The sequence below is a fragment of the Mustelus asterias genome, chromosome 2, assembly GCF_964213995.1.
Source record: "Mustelus asterias chromosome 2, sMusAst1.hap1.1, whole genome shotgun sequence".
Lineage (NCBI taxonomy): Eukaryota > Metazoa > Chordata > Chondrichthyes > Carcharhiniformes > Triakidae > Mustelus > Mustelus asterias.
The window spans coordinates 104,484,589-104,508,779 of record NC_135802.1 but is presented as its reverse complement, the minus strand read 5'-3'; the positions used below and the strand labels follow the sequence as shown (position 1 = coordinate 104,508,779).

Here is a 24,191-nt window from a genome sequence, read left to right as displayed (position 1 = left end):
TTGTGCTGGAGCCTGTCCCTTTGTTTCAGAAATTAAAGTACATTTTGGTTAGAGATAGCTGATTAACATTCCTATTTGGATGCTGTTGCCATGGAGAAGCAGGTAGAGGAAGCCATATTCTTAGGTCAGGTTACAGGCGTTCCTATAAACCCAGGCAGATCACAGATAGACTGAGGTTTTTGGGGTTGCAGTTTGGTCTTGTGGGATTTTCAGTCAATCGAGAGTGAGGAGAGGAAAGTAAAACCTTACACCTTCAGCAAAGAAGATGAAAGCCCCTCTTATAGTTCAACAGACAAAATGCAGGTTGGATCTTGCATTCAGTTTGAAGAGCAAGCTCATGACAAGTTAAAATAAGGCTGGGAGGATTCGTCTAGCTGGAGCGAGAGGGAGAATCCCACAGGAAATCCCTCACTGTGGAAGACAGTATTGGGGTAAGTAAAAAGAAAATAGAAATAAAATCCTCGGGAGTTGCAAAACACTTTGGATTGGTTCCAGGAGAATGTAATGTCTACTTGAGAGACTGAGTAAAGTAACAAAATTACGGCTTTCAGTTGTCAAAAAAGGTAGAAAGGTGCAAATTCTGTTCGGTGGTTTTACCTTCACAAAGAAGTGTTTCATTAATAGTGTTTTTGTTTAGTCATTTGATACAGTAAAAGTTTTAAAACAAAATCTTGTGTCAGCTAATAAGGTTGGAGTGGTCATGCTGACTGAAAATTGAATTTCTCTTTAAAGCATTACCAGTCCCATTGGGCATCAGACAGTGCCAAGGGGGTGGGGCCTATAGTGGGGGTGACCCACTGACATCGGGGCTGGCCCGGGGAGGTCCAGGAGGCCAACAATCAGGGGGGTGGGGTGGTTCGGTAGGCCAGCGATGGGGTTTGCAGGGCTAGCTAGCGATCTGGAGGCCGGCAATGCTGGACCACTGCGCATGCACTGATCTCCACTCTGACAGATCAGCGCATTCACAGTGGCCTCCTCAGTGCTTTGCTGTTGGCCTCTCGGGCTGCAACTGGCCCTGCCCCAGATTTCCAGAGTGAATCACACCACGGCACTCTGTGATGCACAGAGTGTCAGAGATTCATTCTAGAAATTATGCTAGAAAAAACAGTGGGAATTACCCTCATTTTCCCACACATTGGGGACTTAGAATTTTTTGGGGAGAATCCCGGCCAATGAATTACTTTTGGACTGCAGCAACTATTGTTTTGTGGATTGCTGTAACAATAAATTTAGGTCAAATCTTCATGTCTTTGATCATCAGAAACAGAACGTGCAACTGAAGATGTGTATCAGCCACCATACAGAGGTCCTGATGCTCAGGCCCACACGGGAATTGTCCAGGAAGTTTAAACTTACAAAGAGCAATTCCCATCTCAGACATTTGTGGAGAGTCAGACTTGGGAAAGACACGCGGGACTTACTTGTATAGTTACCCAGGAAATGTTAGACAGATTAAAACCCGGTCTAAAACCTGGGTAACTCCATGTCCGACAACCACTCCCCATCCCATCACACCCCGTCCTGGCTCACCAAACCTTCTAACTGCTAGATGACTACATTGCTTATTGGACCTGACCCCCCACACCCTCCAAACAGGCTACCCTCGCCCTGACCCAACCAGACTATCCCACTGATACAACCATTCCCCAACCCAACCCGACCATCCCCCCTCCCCGCCCATCCCCGAACCAACTCCCCACTCAACCATGTACCGCCTCACCCACACTAACCACCGACAACTTTTTAATGTTCATTAGAGGACTGGATATTTAAACTTACCATACAACAGCTAATGCCATAAAGAGGGATCATGTGCAGTTCTACTCCACTCTGATAGAGTTCCCTGGGATTCGTTGCCCTGTGCATTTCTTTGACAGCCAAGACTGAGGAAATGAACAGCAGCGTCTGGTCAGGAGGATATTCGCGAGCTGCAGCAACACATGGAGCATTGTTGCTGCTCAGAAGATTCAGGGCCCAGTCCCGGCAAAGGTTCCAATATGTTCAGTAGAGGAGCTGAACATTTGATGGTATTGACTATTGCTTAAAAACAGAGAGAGATAGAAACTAAGAGCAGGAGTGGGCTATTTGGCCCTTCGAACCTGCTCCACCATTCAATATGACCACAACCGATTCTCGCTTTCAAAGCCATATTCTCACTTTCTACCCATACCCCTTGATGCCATGAGAGTCTAAGAAATTATCTATCTCTTTCTTGAATACTTTAGTGACTTGGCCTCCACAGCCTTCTGTGGTAGAGGATTCCACAGGTTCACTACTCTCTGAGTGAAGAAATCTTTCCTTATCTCAGTGCTAAATGGTCTACCCCGTATACTGAGACTGTGTCCCCTGATTCTAGATTCCCCAACCAGGGAAAACACCATCCCTGTATCTAGTCTGCCCAGCCCTGTTAGAATTTTATACATTTCAATCAGATCCCCTCTCTTCCTTCTAAACTCTAGTAGGCCCACAGGGACCAATCTCTCCTCACAGGACAGTCCGCCATCCCCGGTATCAGCCTTGTGAACCTCCGCTGTACTCCCTCTATGGCAAGTGTCTCCTTTCTTAGGTAGGGAGTTGCACACAATACTCTCACCAAGGCCCTGTAAAACTGCAGTCAGACATCTCTACTTGTGAACTCAAATCCTCTTGCAATGAAGACCAACATACTGTTTGACTTCCTAGTTGCTTGCTGCACCTCTCCACTTTCATTGATGGATGTACAAAGACACCCAGATCCCTTTGTACATCCACACTTCCCACTATATCACCATTTAAATAATATTCTTCCTTTCTGTTTTTCACACCGAAGTGCATAACTTCACATTTAGTCACATTGTACTACATCTGCCATGTGTTTACCTACTCATTTAACTTGTCTAAATCACCTTGAAGCCTCCTTGCATCCTCCTCACAAATCACAGTTCTACCCAGTTTTGTGTCATCAGCAAATTTGGAAATGTTACATTTAGTTTCCTCATCCATATCATTTATATACATTGTTGGCTCCTGTGAATTTTAAGAATTACAGTTGGACATTTGTTCTTGGGCAAGTTTTTTACTTGGCATCAGCTATTCGCTTGTTCGTACTTATCATCATCAATCCTGTTAATTTACACATTAGAGACCGTCATTGTTTATGACAACAAGACAAATCCACCCTACAGAATTTATTATTAGCCTTCCATTTTAATCTCTGAGTCTGGACGAATGAAGCAATTAACTGAATGAGTTCAATTATACACTGACTAGCACAAATAATCTACATTAACATATTGATTATATCCCAGAGATCCAGCAGATTAATGCTTAATGCTTTCTAATGATCACCCTCTGTCCACTTTTTAATGTTAACCCATTGATAGTATCTCCTTTAAAATACAGGCAGACAAACATGTTGGCCTGGATTTATGCCATTGAGATGAGAAGCTTGAGCTGTAAAATCTTCCATCCTAAAAGTCTCTTAGCTCATGTAACCTTTTGTCAGAAGTGGGGATGTGCGCACAATGTTCAGCACCATTTGTGACTCCTCAGATACTGAAGCAGTCCATGTTCAAATGCAACAAGATCTGGACAATATCCAGGCTTGGGCTGACAAGTGGCAAGTAACATTTGTGCCACACAAATGCCAGGCAATGACCATCACCAATAAGAGACACTCTAATCACCCACCCCTTGACATTCAATGATGTTACCATCACTGAATCCCCCACTGTCAACATCCTTGGGGTTACCATCGACCAGAAACTCAACTGGACTCCCCATATAAACACAGTGGCTACAAGAGCAGGTCAAAAGCTAGAAATACTGCAGCGAGAAACTTACCTCCTGACTCCCCAAAGCCTATCCACCATCTACAAGGCAAAAGTCAGGAGTGTGATGAAATACTCCTCACTTGCCTGGATGGGTGCAGCTCCAGCAACACTCAAGAAGCTTGACACCATCCAGGACAAAGCAGCCCTCTTGATTGGCACCACATCAACAAACATCCACTCCCTCCACCACCGACGCTCAGTCGCAGCAGTGTGTACTATCTATAAGATGCACTACTGCAATTCACCAAAGATCCTTAGACAGCACCTTCCAAACCCATGACCACTTCCATCTAGAGGGACAAGGGCAGCAGATACATGGGAACACCACCACCTGCAAATTCCCCTCCAAGCCACTCACCATCCTGACTTGGAAATATATCGCCGTTCCTTTGTCATCGCTGGGTCAAAATCCTGGAATTCCCTCCCTAACGACATTGTGGGTCAACCCATAGAACATGGATTGCAAAGATTCAAGAAGGCAGCTCACCACCACCTTCTCAAGAGCAATTAGGGATGGGCAATAAATACTGGCCAGCGACGCCCATGTCCCAGGACTGAATAAAAAAATCTTTGAAAAAATATATAGTGTTCTTTTGCCCGTTAGCAATGTTTGCTCTTCTTTTAGTGTGGTGGCACATGTCTCACAGCAGAACCACTGACCTTCTCCTTATTTCCTGTAGTAGGCTGCCTCTTGGTGGCAGCAGTGCCATCTTACATAGGATAGCACTCTGTGTAGAAAGGGTCTGCAGGCATGGCCCAAACCATCATACTAGCTGGCCAGAAAAAGCCGGCAATGCCAGGGAACCCAAGATCAGGGCTCTGTTTTGAGGGGGAGCCCTGGTCTCCGATAAGAACCAAGGAACTCCCACATCCACAATGTCCACTAAGTACCGCCCCTCCCAACACCCACAATGGGAAACACCCCCACAGTCACAGGGAAGCCCCTTCCCCCACCTCCATGGACACAGGTACCCCCACACGCACAAGGGGAACCCCCCCAATGGAACTCCGTAGAGGCATCCTCATTTTGCACTGCTCCTGGAACCCTAGCACTGTCCCCGGCACCCTGGCAGCCCCGGTGTCAGCAGCAGTGCCAGGGGGAGCATCAGGGTATTTCCTAGCCATGTCCCTCTACTCCGGGGCCTTGGTGGATTCCCTTCGTCTACTTCATGTTTTGCAAAACCTTTTGTAAACCTTCACCAGTGTGACATCACACCAGCGAGGGGGAAATTCCTAACGTGGGGGATGATACAGTGGGGAGGTTCACTAATGAGGTGTTAATTTATTGAAATAAGGTTCCCAGTTACATCACAAAAACATCGAGATTCTTGTGTTGACTCTGGTGATATTTTGCGCTCACCTTGCCATCTGCACTCTGGATGAAAACTGGTGCAAAATCACATCCTATGCAGCTGTTAGTAATACCCTGACACCCTAATTGTAATCGTAATCCTGTAACTTGCTGAAATTCATCCTGAAATAGTAACCTAACTCTCTCTACACAAGGAATGATTAGGCTCCCGAGTTGGCCACTTTTAACAGACTGGATATCTCTCCTTAGACTATGATTTGGACTCAGGTTGTGTGTGAAGATGATAATTCTGACCTGGAACCTCAGTCAGGGCTGACCTGTAGCTGGACGTCACATGTCAAAACCAAGCAGCACAGACCGATCTGAACCAAGAGATCGCACAAGGGGCAGTGAGTTCAGACACTTCTCCTGGGGCACATTGCCCTAAACTCAGCTCAGTATCCAAACTTCTAAACTACTCTCTGGTCTCAGTTTCAGTAAGATAGAGTTTTTCCAGAATTATAGAAATTACAGCATGGGGAGAGCCGATTTGACCCCTGTCGCTGATGTTCTCTCCGATAACCCCATTCCCCTACAAACGATCTTTTTACTATTCCTCCTGTTCAGATACACACTCTATTCCCTCTGAAATATTGCTTTAGCCTGCATCTCAAATCAACACACATGGTGAAGGATCTCATGGTCAATTAGCACTCAGTTGGTGAACTTACCTCTCCCCCTCTCTTCTCTTCCTTCCAACGAGAAGATTGATCTCTTGTTTCCTCATTCCCCATTCGCCCAACAATGTCAACACTACTACCCACAGTAAGAACTCTGAGTTTCAGTCATCCTTTTATCGGCTGTTACTCTCTTTGTGTCATTCCCTCTCACCACATTTAATGTCTTGACCCCAATATTTCACTTTGAAACAATAGATCGGATTATCACTCCCGGGCAGTTGGCCAGCAATGTGAGCCAGCTGCCTATTCCTGCTGGCAAGAAGCCTGGACTATTTCGAGGATCAGATCTCATTACATGCTGCCGGCAAGCTGTGCACCATTGTGGGTTTCCTAATGCAGCTCACCATCACCAGGCCAGACTAATATTGAATTTACTGGGGGTGGATACAGCTGATAGCAAGGCAGGCCTGGGCAAGGGGGAAGCCAGAGTGGCAGCAGCCCAAATTATTCTTGCCAATATTCTTGCCCCTCCTGACCTCACAAAAATAATTGGCCCCATGACTTTTTGGGACCACTTACTCTTCATCACCAGGTACACGCGGGGAATTGCATGTTTGGTAACGACTCTAAATTATATATGTCATAGGCCATACAGTTTGCATACAGTAATGAAGATTCCCATTTTATTCAAGTGGGCGCCTCCATCACTCTATGGAAAGACCCTGTGGATATGGTGACAGAGCCAAACATTGTGCAGCGATTTTAGCTCAATTGCACCCCATTTCCACCTTGTGGGCCAAATTAAAATCACCCCAAATATATGAAAGAAGCCACGTGGAGGGCAGGGTGTGGATCTGCATGAATTCACCCAACTAAGATTATAACCAGCTCTTGCATTGCAACCAACATCATGTGGCATATTTAACACCACAATGGTCTATTACAGCACTATCTACAGGTGTGACTGGTACTGTACATACATGTGGACACTTTCATAATTAACTTTCCCATAAAGAATGCCTGGCATAGCTGGTTTCAATCATTTTAAAATGCAACATTGTGAGCCCCTCGGCGATTTTAGTACAGATGAGATATACTGATTTTATTTAATTCTAATTAAATAGTAAACTCTACAGTAATTTGGGAAGCAGTTAAATAGAGATAGGCGGCACAAAGAAGCTTCACAACAATTAAGGCTGAAGAGCCTGGAGTAATAAACCCAAGCTGCTCAAGCACCAGCACTGTCAGGAGTGTAATTACAATGCGACACATTTACAGAGGTAGTTTCTATTATACATGCGGGTATAGGGAATCGAAGTACAAGAGGGAGTGTGCACAGATATTTTTAATACATTATAGATTTACGTTGCACTCCATAAGTTAACACCACAATGGCAGTCTGATTTTAAAAATCAGTAGAAAAATAATGTTCATTAACCCACGAATACTAAATGAATCTCTCACTCACTGGCCTCAACACAAACTAAATCATTTTCACAATGCTCCTTTATACACTATTTTTATTTTACTGTCAATACCAAACTGGTGCAAATATTCTCACAGGGCAAGGTTTTCTGCTAGTAATAATTGCAACTGCTGCAAGAAGTGACAAACTTTTTGCCAGCACATGATTAATCATCTTAAGTGCTTCCTGAAGGAGAACATCATAATCATAGAATCCCCACAGTGCAAATGGAGGCCATTCAGCCCATCAAGTCTGCACCGACCACAATCCCACCCAGGCCCTTTTCCCACAACCACAACCCACAATGAATTTACCTTTCTAATCCCCTGAAACAATGGGGCAATTTAGCATGGCCAATCCACCTAACCCGCACATCTTTAGACTGTGGGAGAAAACCGGAGCACCCAGAGGAAACCCACGCAGATATGGGGAGAATGTGCAAACTCCACACAGACAGTCACCCAAGGCCGGAATTGAACCCAGGTCCCTGGCGCTGTGAGGCAGCAGTGCTAACTACTGTGCCACCATGCCATCCTTAATGTTAATGTTGGCATAAAGTCCATTGACTGGTGATCAGAAATTAGTTTTGATGCCTTTGACATTTGGGTAACTCCATTTTTAGGTTATAAATCGTGGTGCACAAGTCAAAGAGATATCAGCTCCTAAATGTATAATATGGAGATAGTGCAGTGAGGTTCACTCACCAACATCCAGTCAGTTTCTCCAATACTTGAACTTCCACAAATGATCAATTTTAAACCCAGGGCACTCAAGCACCCAACACTTGACTTTGATAGGCCACTTTAATGCAGTAGCCAAAATATGGACTAAACCTTCCTCTCTTTACAGTAACAACTCCAAATATAATGATCCCTTCACACCTTATGTGGCACAAGAGCACCTATTGTAGTTTAGTTACTCATGAAGGCCCGCCCCCCTTCTCAACCTGGCCCTTCACCAGAGGTGTGGTGATTCTCAGGTTAAATCACCACCAATCAGTGCTCCCCCTCAAAGGGGGTCATCTGGGACTATGGCAACTTTATCTTTATTCAACAGGATAAATTTAAGACAAACAAAAAGGTTAGCGCTTTCATTCCTTTAATGGGACAGTGACTAAGACTGGGCAAAATATAGAGTGCTGAATGGAACTAGACTCAATCACTTGTAAATTGCATTATTTCTAAATGGTGGAAATTCTACATTAAAAGAGAGTGAAGATTCAGATCATTTTGTTCATCCCAAAATGTTGACTAATCTTACCTGGGGGCCTGAAGGCCCAGGAGGACCGATTGTACCTGATACTTTACATGAAGATTCAGTTGTCTTTACTTCCAATGGTAAATTCTTCAAATTTAGTTCTTCTTGCTAAGAAACAAAAATAACCAGAAAAAAATGTAATGTATAAATGAGCTCATTCAAAAGGTGATCGATCAGGCTGTAAAAATGGCCCGCTCTTCTTATTTGTAACCAGTCTTTGGCCAAGCTACGTAATAACTGGTTCTAAACATTAACTGCATGCACAAGAGTAAAATTAAATGAGGAGGGTGAGATTCAGGAACTCACAACATTCCAGCTGTTTTAATTAATGAACAGAAATTTGAATAGTCTCCATTAACATGTGATTCTTCCCGTCAGCCAAGTACGAAAATAGGAACATTTGACCCATTGCTAATTAAATTGAGTGACCAAGGTAAAGGGTCAAAGTATGTGTTATTGGACACTACCAAATTTGAAAAGCCAAGACAAATTAAAGAGCAAGTGGTCGGATTGGCAGTCATTGATTTGCAGCTGTACTGCTCCTTGAGCTGTGACTAAATAATCTGAAGGCCCAGGAGGACCAATTGCACCTGGCCAGGGCTGAGCCTATTGGGGCAGGGCCTGTGGAGGGAGATCGTCGGGGTGGGGGGGTGGGGGGGGGGGGGGGGGGTCCCGTGGCCATTCTGCAGTCAGGATTGGTGACAGATGGAGGGTGGACAGTGAGGGTGGACACTTACAAGTCTCTGTTCAATAATCATTCTCAAAACAATTTGAACAGCTAAGTTAAATGTGGTCCAGCATGCAGTACTATCTATTCTACATGTCAGAGTGTACAGATTGTTACAAAGTAATCTGTTACTGAGTAACAAGTAGAGTAGAATCCGAACGAAAAACAGAGAATGCTGGAGAAACTCAGCAGGTCTGGCAGCATCTGTGGAGAGAGAATCAGAGGTCGGAATTTTATCAGTGTTCACTCCGGTGAGATTTTTCCATCCCGCCGCAGTGAACGGAGATTTGGCTGGCCGCCAAATTGTCTGACCTTGTTGCAGCGGGATCGTGGCATGAACAGATGGGAAGATCATGCCCAGAGTTAACGTTTCAGATCTAAATGATCCTTCGACCGAATTGAAGCTAGGTAAAACTGTATAGAATTATATAGTTTGATAAGAGGTGAAACATAAGCGTAGGCCGTGTAGCGGGCTTTCTGATAGGTACCATGGCCATGGTGTCTCCAGCCGCTGGATTACCGGCATCGTCAGCTCTGCGCTGGAAATCAGCACGGAGCTGGTTAAAATATTAAAATGAGCATTTACATATCATTAGGACTGACGTCTCTGGACCCGCTAGCCTCTCCCCCCTGCATCAGGAGTGTTTCACTCCATTGCCACTTTACCCCTTGGGCAGTGCCAGGGGGCCTGGCAGTGCCAGCCTGGCACCTTGGCACTGCCCAAGGGGCAACATGGCAATGCCCAGGGGGCACATTGGCATTGCCCACAGGGCATTGGGAAATACAAAGGGGGCATGGCCAGGGCAGAGCCTATTGGGGCAGGGCCTATGGAGGGAGATCGTGGGGGTGGGGGTGTCCCGCTGCCACTCTGCAGTCAGGATTGGTGACAGATGGAGGGTGGACAGTGATCAGAATTGGCCATTGGGTTGGGGTCGGCCTGCTGGGAGGTTTGGGGCTGTGGGGGGAGGGGGGGGGGGAAAGAGTGTGGGGGAGGGGGTTTGAATGGGAGGGGGGGGGTCAGGGAGATCGGGACTGCCGGGGTTGGGGGTAGATTGAGACGGGGGGTGTCGGGGCTGGCCCGGGCATGTCTAGGAGGCCAGCAGTTGGTGGGTGGTGTGGGGATGGGGAGGGTGGGGGGGGTCGCACGAGCAGCGATTGGGGGGTTGTCATGTTGGCCAGCAATTGGGAGGTTGGCAATGCGGGCTACTGCCCGCTCAGTGCTATGCCGCCGGCCTCTCAAGCGGGAATAGGCCCTGCCCACAAAGTTTTATCATGAATCTCGCTAGAGCACTCTGCAGTGCACAGAGTGTGGGAGATTCATTTCGAATATCCTGCTGAAAAAAGCAGCAGGATTTACTCCAGTTTTTATGCAAACTCGACACTTATATTTTTTTGGGAGATGGCCAAGTAGGGGAGGGGTTGAGATTGTGTTGGGGGGGTCAGGGAGCTGAAAAACAACAGACAATGTGGAGGGGAAAGTTCACAGACTAAAATTACTGAGCTCAATGTTGAATCCAAGTTGCAACAGGACTAGAATGGACTTGTGGGAATGAGAGCAAGTTGCTGAGTTGAAATGGCAAGTGACAGGAAGGTTGGGGTCATGTTTGCAGGCAGAGCGAAAGTGTTCAGCGATGCAGTCACCCTGCCTAATTAGGAAACCCATGGGATTTCAAATGACAGTCCGCACTTTTCAAAATGACCGAGCGTGTAAACACACTGGCTATTGTGGATGTGGGTCAGAAAGGATTGAAAGGTCAAATGCTAATCAGTGCTGAGTTATCTCTCCCCCTGGGTTAATACCTTAATGTGGAGATGCCGGCGTTGGACTGGGGTAAACACAGTAAGAAGTTTAACAACACCAGGTTAAAGTCCAACAGGTTTATTTGGTAGCTTGTGTGGCTTTTGCTACCAAATAAACCTGTTGGACTTTAACCTGGTGTTGTTAAACTTCTTACTGTTAATACCTTAACAGCAAAGCGACCTCAGTTTAAAATATTAAGATGGAATATTTATATGAGATGCCCATTGAACATACTAGATTGCAAGCAATTTGAAAAGAGGTTGGGTGGGTGCAGAGAGAACGATAGTTCCAATCAGGAATAATAAAGATCTCAAAAAATTGTTTGGCTAGTGCAGATTTCAAAGTTATTCCTCTGAAACATTAACTTTCAATTAACTGTCGTTCAATCCCTCCACCCTATCAGAGATCTTCCTTTTCTTCTTTCCTCAAGCTCCCTGCACACTATCAGCATTTTCCCTGGTCCTTGTGCTCACTTATATACTCGTGTCCCAGGATGTGAAAGTTAGAAGGATTAGCGAGGTAAATATGTGGGGCTGTGGGATAGGGTCTGGGTGGATTGTTGTCAGTGCCAGACACGGTGGGCTGAATGGCCTCCTTCTGCACTGTAGGGATTCAATGATTGATTCTATGAAATCTCTTGCTCCTTCCAGCTCTGATGAAAGATCATTGGCCTGAAATATCGGGGATATTTTAACCTAAAGTAATGGGTAGGCTTTGATCATTTGGGGGTTAAAATCTTAAACATCTGTTTTCTGACCCAAGCCTGGCTCCAGGCTGCTCCCCTCATGGCTTTAACAGAGGCTGGAAGATGGGCCAACCAATCTGGTTACCATCAGACTGGTGACCAACCTGCTCCAAGCGGGCATGCTGTAAGTCTCATTGTTATTCACATTTTAAACGTTGACCATCCAGGAAATAGCTGATGGGATATAATGTGGGAAAATGTGAATTTGGCCACTTTGGCAGGAAGGATAGAAAGGTAACACACTATATAAATACAGAGATATCAGCAGTACAGAGGGATGTGACTGTCTTGGTACATGAATCACAAACAGGTTAGCAAGCGGGGGTGTGTTTGGGGGAGGTAATGGTGTAATGATAATGTTGCTGGGCCAGTAATCCAGAGGCCCCGTCTCATACTCTAGGGACATGAGTTCAAATCCCCCATGGCACCTAGTGGAATTTAAATCCAATGAACAATCTGGAATGGAAAGTGGGCCTTTCTGCCATGATGGAAATCCTGGAAATGGCTGGAATTTCCGGACATGGCATTCGCCGTTCATCAGCGGGGAGGTACTGTGATGATTTGCGGAGGCAGCTGGTGATTTCAATGGTGACATGCCTCCACTGAAGTGGGATTTTGGAAGAACAGGAATGAGGAATCCAAAGTGTGCAGATTAGAACAGGTAAGAGGAGGCAGGAATTTGATGGGTTCTTATGAATAGGGCCAAGATAGGGCTCCGGGACACCTTTGGGAGAGGTAAAGCACACCTTTGCAGAGGTTTTAACACTTTTGAGATTGCTAAAGGTGAACATGATTAAGCATGTTTTGCACACAACTCATTATCACTGTCAAGCTCTAAAAAAGATGTCCAACTATTCAAGAGTTGTCCAGCTGTCAAAGCTATCCAGGAAGTGTCAAACCTGTCAAAGAATTGCCAAAGGATACTAGATGAGATGGCATCGAGGGGTGAAAGCAAACATTGGTGGGGGCATGGGTTGGCATGAGTTGACATGGAGGTGTGGGGGCAATGGTGGGGAGGTTGAATGGGGATGACAAGGGTTGGCATAGGGGATGTGTGTGGCGGGGTTGTGAGGGCTGAGGGGATGTTTTTGTTTTATGTTCTATTCATATACTCAGTGCGAGGGCATAGAGGCAGACATTGCGCACAACCTCCCTCTGTGTCTGGCAGCCTGCAAATTCATTCCAGGGTCATCCGTCCTGATTCCTGCTTCAGCTCCCCTACTCCACCCCCTGACCTGGGGGAGACCATTTTTAAAGGTCGTGTGCACCGAGCCAAGAAAATACTCGGCTGTATGTCCCCAACCTGGGCTTGACAATCTGGGCCTCAGTAACGGTGACCATGAAACCATTGTTGATTATTGTAAAAACTGATCTGGTTCACTCACCAATGCCCTTTAGGGAAGGAAATCTGCCGTCTTTACCAAGTCTGACCGACATGTGACTCCAGACCTACAGAAATGCGGTCGAGTCATGAATGCTCCCTGAAATGGCCTAGCAAGACACCCAGTTATATCAAATCACTATGACATCTGAAAGGAATGAAATGAGACTGACCACCAAGAAATCGACCCAGGCATCTGAAACAACAAGGACAAACCCAGCCTGTCAAGCCTCTAAAGTCCTCATTGCTAACATCTGGGGGTTTGTTAAAAGCTGGAAGAGCTGTCTCTCAGACTAATCAAGCAATAGTCCAACAATCATATTCACAAAATCATATCTTACAGATAATACCCCAGTCACCACCATCACCATTCCTGGGTATGTCCTGTCCCATCTAAGGACAGAGGTGATGGCACAGTGATTACAATCGGGAGGGAGTTGCCCTGGGAGTTCTCAAAATCAACTCTGAACCCCATGCAGTCTCTTGGCATCGGGTCAAACATGGGCAAGGAAACCTCCTACTGTTTACTGTCTACCCAACCCCTCAGTTGATGAATCAGTGCTCCTCCACGTTGAACACCAATTGGAGGAAACATTGAGGGTGGCAAGGGCACAGAACATACACTGGGTGGGGGACTTCAATGTCCATCGCCAAAGGTGAATTCATAGCACCACTACTGACCGAGCTGGTCAAGCCCTAAAGGACGTATCTGCTGACTAGGTCTTCAGCAGGTGGTCAGGGAACCAAAAAGAGGGAAAGAGCAAGTTGATCTCGTCCTGTTGCAGATGCATCTGTCCATGACAGCATGGGAGAAGTGACTACTGCACAATCCTTGTGTTGTGTGGCACTACCACTGTGCTAAGTGGGATAGATTTCAAACAGATCTTACAATTCATAAACCAGGCATCCATGGGATGCTGTGGGCTATCAGCAGGAGCAGAATTGTACTCAACCACAATCTGAAACCTCATGGCCCGGCATATCCCCCACTCTACCAAGTTGGGGGATCAACCCTGGTTCAAGAATGCAGGAGGGCATGCCAGGAGCAGCACCTGGCACACCTAAAGATGAAGTGTCAACCTGGTGAAGCTACAACACAGAACTACTTGTATGCTAAACAGTGGAAGTAGCATACGATAGACAGAGTTAAGTGATCCCACAGCCAATGGATCAGACCAAAGCTCCACAATGCTGCCACATTAAGTGTGAATGGTGGTGGACAACTAACAGGAGGACGAGGCTCCACAAATATCCCAATCGTCAATGATGGTGGAGCCCAGCACATCAGTGCAAAAGACAAGGCTGAAGCATTTGCAACTATCTTCAGCCAGAAGTGCCAAGTGGATAATCCATCACAGCCTCCTCCTGAGGTCCACAGCATCGCTGATGCTAGTCAATGCGATTCACTCCACATGATACAGCTGAAGGCACTGGAGACTGAAAAAGCTATGGGTCTTGACAACATTTCAGCAAAAGTACTGAAGTCTTGTGTCTAGAGCAGTATTTTTCAAACTTTTTTTCAGATGACCAACTTTTACCAAATGGTTGTCCCTCGTGACCTACGCCACGTTCACTTACTACTTGTCTTTGGCCCTCTCTTTCGCGTAACCAAATGATCCATGTCTACAATTGGTTTACTAGAAAGGGAAAGAAAATAGGAGCCAAGGGCACATATGCACAGGACGCTTGGCACCTGGTGCACATACAGAGCATGCCTACCTGTTTATTCTTGCCTCGTGTGGTCATACACTGTACTGCAGCGAGAATTTACTCAGAGCAAAAATGGAAAAGAAAGTCAGGCAATCTTTGGGGTTCATTTTTGGCAACCCATTTTTCAACATCCCTTGACCTCCACTTTGAAAAACACTGCTGTAGCGCTAGCCATGATCCTAGCTAAAGTGTCCCAGTACAGCTACACCACTGGCATCTACCCAGCAATGTGAAAATTGCCTAGGTATGTCCTGTCCACAAAAACTAGGTAAGAAGTCTCACAACACTAGATTAAAGTCCAACAGGTTTGGTAGCACAAGCTTTCGGAGTGTCACTCCTTCAGGTGAGTGAGGCGTTGTTTTTCACAAACAGGGCATATATAGACACAAACTCAATTTACAAGGTAATGGTTGGAATGCGAGTCTTTAAAGGTAATTAAGTCTTAAAGATACAGACAATGTGAGTGGAGAGAGGGTTAAGCACAGGTTAAAGAGATGTGTATTGTCTCCAGCCAGGACAGTTAGTGAGATTTTGCAAGCCCAGGCAAGTCGTGGGGGTTACAGATAGTGTGACAGTGTGTACCTTTAAGACTTGATTACCTGTAAAGATTCGCATTCCAACCATTATCTTGTTAATTGAGTTTGTGTCTATATATGCCCTGTTTGTGAACACAGTTCCTCACTCACCTGAAGAAGGAGCAACACTCCAAAAGCTTGTGCTCCCAAATAAACCTGTTGGATTTGAACCTGGTGTTGTGAGACTTCTTACTGTGCTTACCCCAGTCCAAAGCCAGCATCTCTACAGGACAAAAACTAGAACAGCATCAAACTGGCCATTACTGTCTTATCAGTCCACTCTCTAAAGCGGTGGAAGGTGCCATCGACAGTGCTATCGAGCAGCTCTTACACAACAATAATCTGCTCACTGACACTTAGTTTGGATTCTGCCAGGGCCAGTCAGCTACCAAACTTATTACAGCCTAGGTTCAAACATGGACAAAAGAGCTGGACTCCTGAGCTGAGGTGAGAGTGACTGTCCTTGACATCAAGGCAGCATTTGACTGAGTGTGGCAGCAAGGAGCCCGATTAAAAATTGAAGTCAATGGAAACCATGGGTTAAAATTCCCAACTGGTTGGAATCATACCGAACTCAAAAGGAAGATGGTTGTGGTGGATGGAGGTCAACACCTCAGCTTCAGGTTATCACTGAAGGAGTTTCTCAGGGTAGTGCCCTAGACCCAAACTGCTTCAGCTGCTTCATCATAAGGTCAGAGGTGGGGATATTTGCTGATGATTGCCCAATGTTCAGCATCATTCACAACTCCTCAGGTATTGAAGCAATCCATGTCTAAATGCAGCAGGACCTGGACAATATCAAACTATGGAAAAATTATGGTGCAGCAAGAGGCTATTCAGCCTATCGTATCTGCACCAAAAAAAGAGAAAAATGAAACTAGCCGCTCATTTTAATCCCACTTTCCAGCACCTGGCCCGTAGCCTTGTAGGTTACAACGTTTCAGATGCAGATCCAGGTTCCTTTTAATTGAGTTGAGTGTTTCAGCTTAAACCACCATTTTAACATTTGTTCTCAATGATTTTAATATTTGTGAGTATGAGTTAAAATAGAGCAGCATGCTAGTACAGTGGTTCGCACTGCTGCCTCACAGCGCCAGGGACCCAGGTTCAATTCCAGCCTCGGGTCACTGTCTGTGTGGAGTTTGCACATTCTCCCCGTGTCTGCGTGGGTTTCCTCCAGGTGCTCCGGTTTCCTCCCACAGTCCAAAGATGTGTAGGTTAGGTGGTAAATGCATGAGGTGACATGGATAAGACAGAAGAGAGGGCCTGGCTGGAAGCTCTTTCAGAGAGTTGGTGCAGACACGATGGGCCCGATTTTACCATCAAGTTGTGCCCACGTTTGGATGTGAAAACTTGGTAAAGTCAGGCGTGAGGTGAGTAGCGCGATTTGAATGCATTTGCATGCATTTAAATTGACTTAATGGGCTGCACACCCAATCTTACCGGCACCTTTACCACCGCGTTCGCCCATCCAGAATCGGCCCGAAACAGACATGCTCCACAAAAGTCCAATTCGGGCGCTCCAGTTAGTGAGGAGCTAAGTGCCGAGCATGCAGCGGCTCTCTGTTTGAGATTGGTGTGGGGTGGGAGAGGAGGTGCATAGAATCATAGAATCATAGAAACCCTACAGTGCAGAAGGAGGCCATTCGGCCCATCGAGTCTGCACCGACCACAATCCCACCCAGGCCCTACCCCCACATATTTACCCGCTAATCCCTCTAACTACACATCTCAGGGACAATTTTTTTTTTAACCTGGCCAATCAACCTAACCCGCACATCTTTGGACTGTGGGAGGAAACCGGAGCACCCGGAGGAAACCCACGCAGACACGAGGAGAATGTGCAAACTCCACACAGACAGTGACCCGAGCCGGGAATCGAACCCGGGACCCTGGAGCTGTGAAGCAGCAGTGCTAACCACTGTGCATCCGCTGCCACTCTGCCTGAGATCAGTGAGGGGGAAGGGGGGGGTCCACTGCCACTCTGCCTGAGATCAGTGAGGGGAAAGGGGGAGTCCGCTGCCACTCTGCCTGAGATCAGTGAGGGGCAAGGGGGGGTCTGCTGCCACTCTGCCTGAGATCAGTGAGGGGGGGGTCCGCTGCCACTCTGCCTGAGATTAGTGTGGGGGGAAGGGGGTCCGCTGCCACTCTGCCTGAGATTAGTGAGGGGGAAGGGGAGGGTCCGCTGCCACTCTGCCTGAGATCAGTGAGGGGCAAGGGGGGATCCACTGCCACTCTGCCTGAGATCAGTGAGGGGAAGGGGGGGTCCGCTGCCACTCTGCCTGAGATTACTGTGGGGGGAAGGGGGTCCGCTGCCACTCTGCCTGAGATTACTGTGGGGGGAAGGGGGTCCGCTGCCACTCTGCCTGAGATTAGTGAGGGGCAAGGGGGGGGGTCCACTGCCACTCTGCCTGAGATCAGTGAGGGGGAAGGGGGGGGTCCGCTGCCACTCTGCCTAAGATCAGTGAGGGGGAAGGTGGGGGTCCGCTGCCACTCTGCCTGAGATCAGTGAGGGGGAAGGTGGGGGTCCACTGCCACTCTGCCTGAGGATCAGTGAGGGGGAAGGAGGGGGTCCGCTGCCACTCTGCCTGAGATCAGTGAGGGGGAAGGGGAGGGGTCCGCTGCCACTCTGCCTGAGATCAGTGAGGGGGAAGGGGAGGGGTCCGCTGACACTCTGCCTGAGATCAGTGAGGGGGAAGGGGAGGGGTCCGCTGACACTCTGCCTGAGATCAGTGAGGGGGAAGGAGGGGGTCCGCTGCCACTCTGCCTGAGATCAGTGAGGGGCAAGGGGGGGGGTCCGGTGCCGCTCTGCCTGAGAATAGTGAGGGGGGATCCACTGCCATTCTGCCTGAGATCAGTGAGGGGGGAAGGGGGGTCCGCTGCCACTCCGCCTGAGATCAGTGGGGGGGGAAGGGGGGGGAAGAGCCTCCGAACAGTCTGGATGGCGGAGGGGTGGGGGGGGGATAAAGGGGTCAGTAATGTTAAGGGGGTGAAGCAATGTCTGTGGGGGCCAGGGAGAGACATTATCCGGCCTGGGAGTGGTGTGGCAGGGGAGTGCATTCCATCATGTTTTTTGCGCATGCGCAGTTGGAGCTGCAGGATTTCGGGTGTATCAAGCTCCACGCACAGGCTTCTACGGTGCGATTCGGAATCGCTGATATTTTTTCAGGCAGGGTGCATATGGGGGCGCCTGAGAACGGGTAAAAGTCAGATCTGAAACACTCCCAGTTTCAAGTCCACTCAGCACTTAGAATCAAAATGGTAAAATAGGGCCCTATGGGTCAGATGGCCTCTTTCTGCACTGTAGAAATTGTAGGATTCTATGTTGACAAGAGAACGCGACTTTGTTTGTAAGCTCTGTACTTAAGGGAAATGTATCATATGTTTGCAATGGAATGTAAACTCTGAGACCCCCCAAGTGAAGAACAATTATCTTTTGTCTATTTGGCTCTAGTTACAAAGGTGGGATGACATGAGATGATTCGCAGCCTCAGCCAACAGAAGAGGTGAATTAGGACTTTTCCAATTGAGGCAGAAAGAATAATGAGAAGTGGGGATAACAGTTGGAAAATTGTAATCTTTGTTGGCTCATTATTACAATGGTTTCTGGAGTATGACTCTCTGGATACAGTTCAACATCACTTCAAAGTGCTGGCAAAGCTCAAGGACTCCTAGGAACTTGTGGGATGAGGAATACTATTGTGTTCGCTGCCTTGTGTTAAGTACATGTAAAAGCTAGTTTAATAAATTGCACTTGATGCATGCATACTAGTTATTCATACCTTGTTAACTCAAGCACATCTGAGGACCTGAGTGTTCGAAATGAATAATTTGAAGGTAAAGGAATTTTAATTAGAAGTGTCTTACCTCATAATCCTAAAGGGGCGATTCTCCCAAAAAAATTCTAAGTGTCGAATCGCATGAAAACTGGAGTAATTCATGCTGTTTCTTTCAGTAGGAGTTTAGAGAACAATTTCTCACACTCTGTGCACTGCTGAGAGCCTCAGTGTGAATTACGTAAAAGATCTGGGGGCGGGTCCTGTTCCTGCTGGAGAAGCTGGCAGCATAGCGCTGAGCGGGCCACTGCGCATGTGCCTATCTGTCAGTGCCCTGTCTGCCGGCCTCCCGAGGGCCCTGTCTATCGGCCTCCCGATTGCTGGCCAGCTCGATCGCTGGCCAGCCCCGCAACCCTGCATCGCCTCTCCTCCGAGTCTCCCCACAGCCCGATCACTGGTCCCGCAAGCATGCCGGGGCCCAGCCCCAACCACCCCCTCCCCCCAATTCACTCCCCCAACCGACAGTCCCAACCCCCTCCATCCCTGCAGTGCTGACTCCTCCACCCCGATGGGCAGCCCCGATCACTGGCCTCCCTCCCCAACCGATCCCGACTGCAGAGTGGCAGCGGGAACCTCCACCCCACCAATCTCCCGCTTCATCAGACCCCGCCCCCATTAGGCCCTGCCCACTTGGCACTTCCCTATGCCTGATGGGCAGTGCCAAGGTGCCCCCTAGGCATTGGCACTTTGCCCCTTGGGCAGTGCCAGGGGGGCCAGGCTGGCATGCCAAGGTGCCAATACCCAGGGGGTAACCTCCCCCGCTGCCCGACCCTCTGGAGGGCCTCAAGTGCCCCCCCCTTCACTCCAGCGGGGTCAGGCCACCAGCTCCCCGTAAGTGGGGAGCTATATTAATTCCCGCTGGAGTGAAACACTCTTGCTGGGGGGGTTGTGGGGGGGGTGGAATTTGGCACTGGGAAACGCGCTTGGGGCTGGACACTCAGCGCGGATCGTGCTAATCCGACGCCGCTAAAATCTTCCGGCCCGCTGTGCTAAAAGACAGTGCAACGGGGTGGGAGAATCATCCCCCCCTTACATTTCCAGCCTCTGCAACATTTTGCTTCCTTTATAACTGAGCTAAGTTTGACTTACTTAAATATTTCTAAGTGTTATTAGCAAGCATTCCATGCTCTTGCAAATTAATGGTTAAACTTAAAAGGGTTATCACAGGTAGTTTTTAATAACACTGTAGTATGTTAATATTTAATAGCTTGACAATTCTTCTTTCCTGCTAGATATTGTAATACAGTTAACAACAAAAAAGAAAATAGAAGCTAAGTAATTCTGGGTAATGGTGGATTAGTTATTGCTGTAATAATCTATTTTATATTATTCAAATATGTTCATGTATTGTCAGAACTGTGAGGAAAGTTCACTTGAGGAAGGGAATACAGCTAATAGCTACACAGATAAACCACTACCTTGTTATTCATGCATTATCTCTCCCTAATTCTTACCCTTACTAGTCTCCCCATGCATGTGTCTCCAGTAATGGAGAGGACAGCTTTCTCCCATTTCTTGGCCAGCCCTGCTCTGAAACCTATAGGTGACTCTTTCCTAGGTTTATTTTTCTTTCTTTCCTAAATTTTCCTCTGATTAATATCTTCTTACAGTGATGCCAGTAGAGGTTTTTAAGTCAGTCAGGGTGGTGGGAGTTGTCGGGAAGTGGGGTGTGCAAGAGTGCATGTAGGAAGAGCAATCAAACATCTTGCACAATATCTTGTATTGCTGCTTAAAAGCACTTCAACAATATGTTGCTCAAACTGCTATCAGATTTATTTTAGTTACAGACTTGTTAATTATAGCCTGGAATTCTGATAGTCTATCCAAGTCATATAAATCCAAGCATAGTCAGCCTAATGTGTGCATCTAACATTGCCGAGTATTACTGGAAGTCTTGCGGCAGATCCAACAATTATTTCTTTAAAAATTCTGTACCCTTGAACAACTTAATTCCTGCTTTACAACATAGAGCCTCTCCTAAAGAGGGTACTGTGTTAGTTTTATCCCGGTAAACAGTAAGTTAACAGCATCTACAAGTAAATGTTTCTATTCACGTGTAAACTCAAGGGTGTTTTTAAGACTTCATTCCCCAGACAGGCTCTTTGCCAGCTCTGAATATTGGAAATCCAGGTGCAAAGATGGACAGGCCCTGTAGGATTTCCCGTACAAAAAAAGAAAGCCTTGTATCGAAATAGGGGCAAGGTTTAAAGGAGATGTACAAGACACTTTTTATTTTACACAGAGGGTGGGGGGTGTCTGGAATTTGCTGCTGGGGGAGGTAGTGGAAGCAGATACGATAGTGATTTTTAAGGGGCACCTGGACAAACGTGAATAGGATGGGGGTAAAGAGATATGGTTCCCGGAAGGGCAGGGGGTTTTAGTTCAGACAGGCAGCACGGTCGGTGCAGGTTTGGAGGGCTGAAGGGCCTGTTCCTATGCTGTAATTTTCTTTGTTCTTTGATATGTCATTGATACATTCCCTTCTCACAGCCACTGCACACAAAGTCCTTTACAGCTGATGAAGAATATGTTGAAGTACAGTCACTGCTGCAATCCAGGAAACGCAGCAGCCAATTTGGACAGAGCAAACTCCTGAGAACAGCAATGTGATAATGACTGGATAAATATTAGCCAGAACACTGGGGATAACTCCCCTCTTCTTCTTCAAAGCCGAGTCATGGGGGATCTTGACCTAAGAAGACAGACGGAATCTCGGCACAACATCTCATCAAAAAGGCAGCACTCCCAACAGTGCAGCATCCCTCAGTACTGTGCTGGAGTGTCAGCCCATTTCTATGTTCAAGCCCTGGAGTGCGACATGAACCTGTAACCTTCTGATTCAGAGGTAAGAGTGCCACCAACTGAGCTACAGCTGACCTATCCACAGGGGGCCAATACTGCAGAATCAACTGAGTCCACTGTCTACATTGATGGCATGTGCTCCAAGTGAACAAATCCATCAAATGTATCCTTCGGTATTTTACACTGTGTACCTCAATCTTTATCTGTACCATTTAAATATTTCCATTTGCATGTTATCCAGGCACACATTCCCCACTATTATTTTATTTTTGCCAGAGTATTCAAGTCAATTTGCCATTGTGTTTTCAATTGTCTGGCTTGGTGCTTGGAATTAACAGAGCGGATGCATGGTTTACTCTCAGATTTCTATAATGCCCTCTATAATTGGCTGCCAGAAATCACCCACATGGGATGCTCCCCCCCTCCAAAAGTAGGGAAACATGCATCAATCAGGAAGTGGGGTTGTATTGGTGTAAAGTTAACTTATAAAATCAGTGAGCTTATATAGTATAAATCTAGAGCTAGGATCAAGCTGATTCCAGACCAACACAGCGAGAAACTCCAATCAGAGTTCTATTCCAATGATGGACTAGATCCTGACTCTCGGGCCTGAACTCCCCACTTCACCTGCCACAGAATCGGAGCGGGCGAGGGTCCGATAATGGAAATCTCCTTTGACTTTGGGCAGAAATTTCCAGTCTCGCCCGAGCGAGGCAGTAAAATCCCGCCCTAGATTACAGTTTCAGTTACAAGGTAACTAATGCTGGTGCAAAGCAAAATGCGACTGTTGCATAAAGAGAAAGCTCTCTGAGTAAGCTAGCACTCAAACTGCAACTGCTCCATTTCTGTGAATTGGGCAATAGCCACTGTTCACTATCACTGAGCTACTCAAAGGGATTTCCATCACTTGTATTGAGTTTCTGAATCCAATTCATTGACATAAATTAGAAACAGTCATGTTCCCAGCACCAAGTTCTGAAGTATCCCATTCAGTACACCCTTCATTCCAACATTACTCTTCTAATAAATACCTATTGGTCTCCACCTTATAAGCTAAATGATTACAGTTAAATTCTTAACACTGTAAACAGGACCTATAGTGCATCAGAAACTGGACAGAATCATTCATACAAATATAATACAAATAGTAATAAGGAGGCAAAGGTAATGTCGTTAAATCTTTATCATCTAAACAAAACTGGGAAACAGGCTGAACCAAGGAATCTACACCAGAGAAAGAGAAAATAACTATAGAAATTAAGGTATTTTCTATACCTGATAGAGTGTTAGGATACTATAATTTGTCTTAGAAAACAATGTTTCAGTCTTGCACTAAAGTTTGTGGGTTGGGTCTAGGGAGGGCGGGGGGTCACATGTCAGGCCTTGGGGGTGGTGGTTGGACCTCAGGAGAGTTGGATGCGGGCTGGACCTTTGGTGAGGGTCAGTCGTAGATTAGAGTTAGGCCTGTCGGAAGAGGAAGCGAGATATCCTGTACAGGTAGGAGGAGTCAGGTAGAGATGGGGGAGTCCCGTGGGATGGGTAGGAGTCCCTTGGAGGGTGCGGACTGGGTCTGTACAATAGTTACCCAGAAGTTAGAAGTGGTTATAACCTTTCTAACTACTCTTATGTAACTATTAGTGTAACCCAGTCAGAACTATCAGTTTGCAATGTAAATTGCATTTTATGGATAGTTCCCAGTGCAGGCCAATTGCTCAAGAGAAGGTGGTACTTCTGGGCAAGTGCCATGCAAACCCTACATGTGAATTTCTGAAGGGGATTTGCGAGTACATCTTTGGGTTACTACCCCTCCCCCCCCACCCCCCTCCCAATCCAATGCTAGGGAGCTCAAAGCAAATACCCATTATGATTGTACCACAGACCCCAGTAGAATCCAAGTCGGAATGGAGTGCTTTAATCAACTCGGCTTTAAAGAGCCTAAAAAGTAACAAGTAGATAAATAGACTCAAATTGAATTATTGTTCTTAAAATGTGGCACTAGGGGTTACTCACTTACAGTCAGGCAGTCAGAGCACCGATGACGCAATCTGCTAACATAATATGAAAAAGTCTGAGATTCCACATATTTCCCCTGTCAGCAATAAATAAAAG

At 46.7% G+C, this 24,191-nt stretch overlaps 1 protein-coding gene across 1 annotated transcript in view; it reads right to left on the bottom strand.

The window, feature by feature from the left end:
- colq (collagen-like tail subunit (single strand of homotrimer) of asymmetric acetylcholinesterase) overlaps positions 1-24,191 on the bottom strand; it is a 108,063-nt gene that overhangs the window by 57,665 nt on the left and 26,207 nt on the right. Inside the window, exon 4 of the mRNA XM_078228356.1 lies at positions 8,509-8,613. Within this exon, the coding sequence (XP_078084482.1) occupies positions 8,509-8,613 (105 nt within the window). The remainder of the gene's footprint in view (positions 1-8,508; positions 8,614-24,191) is intronic.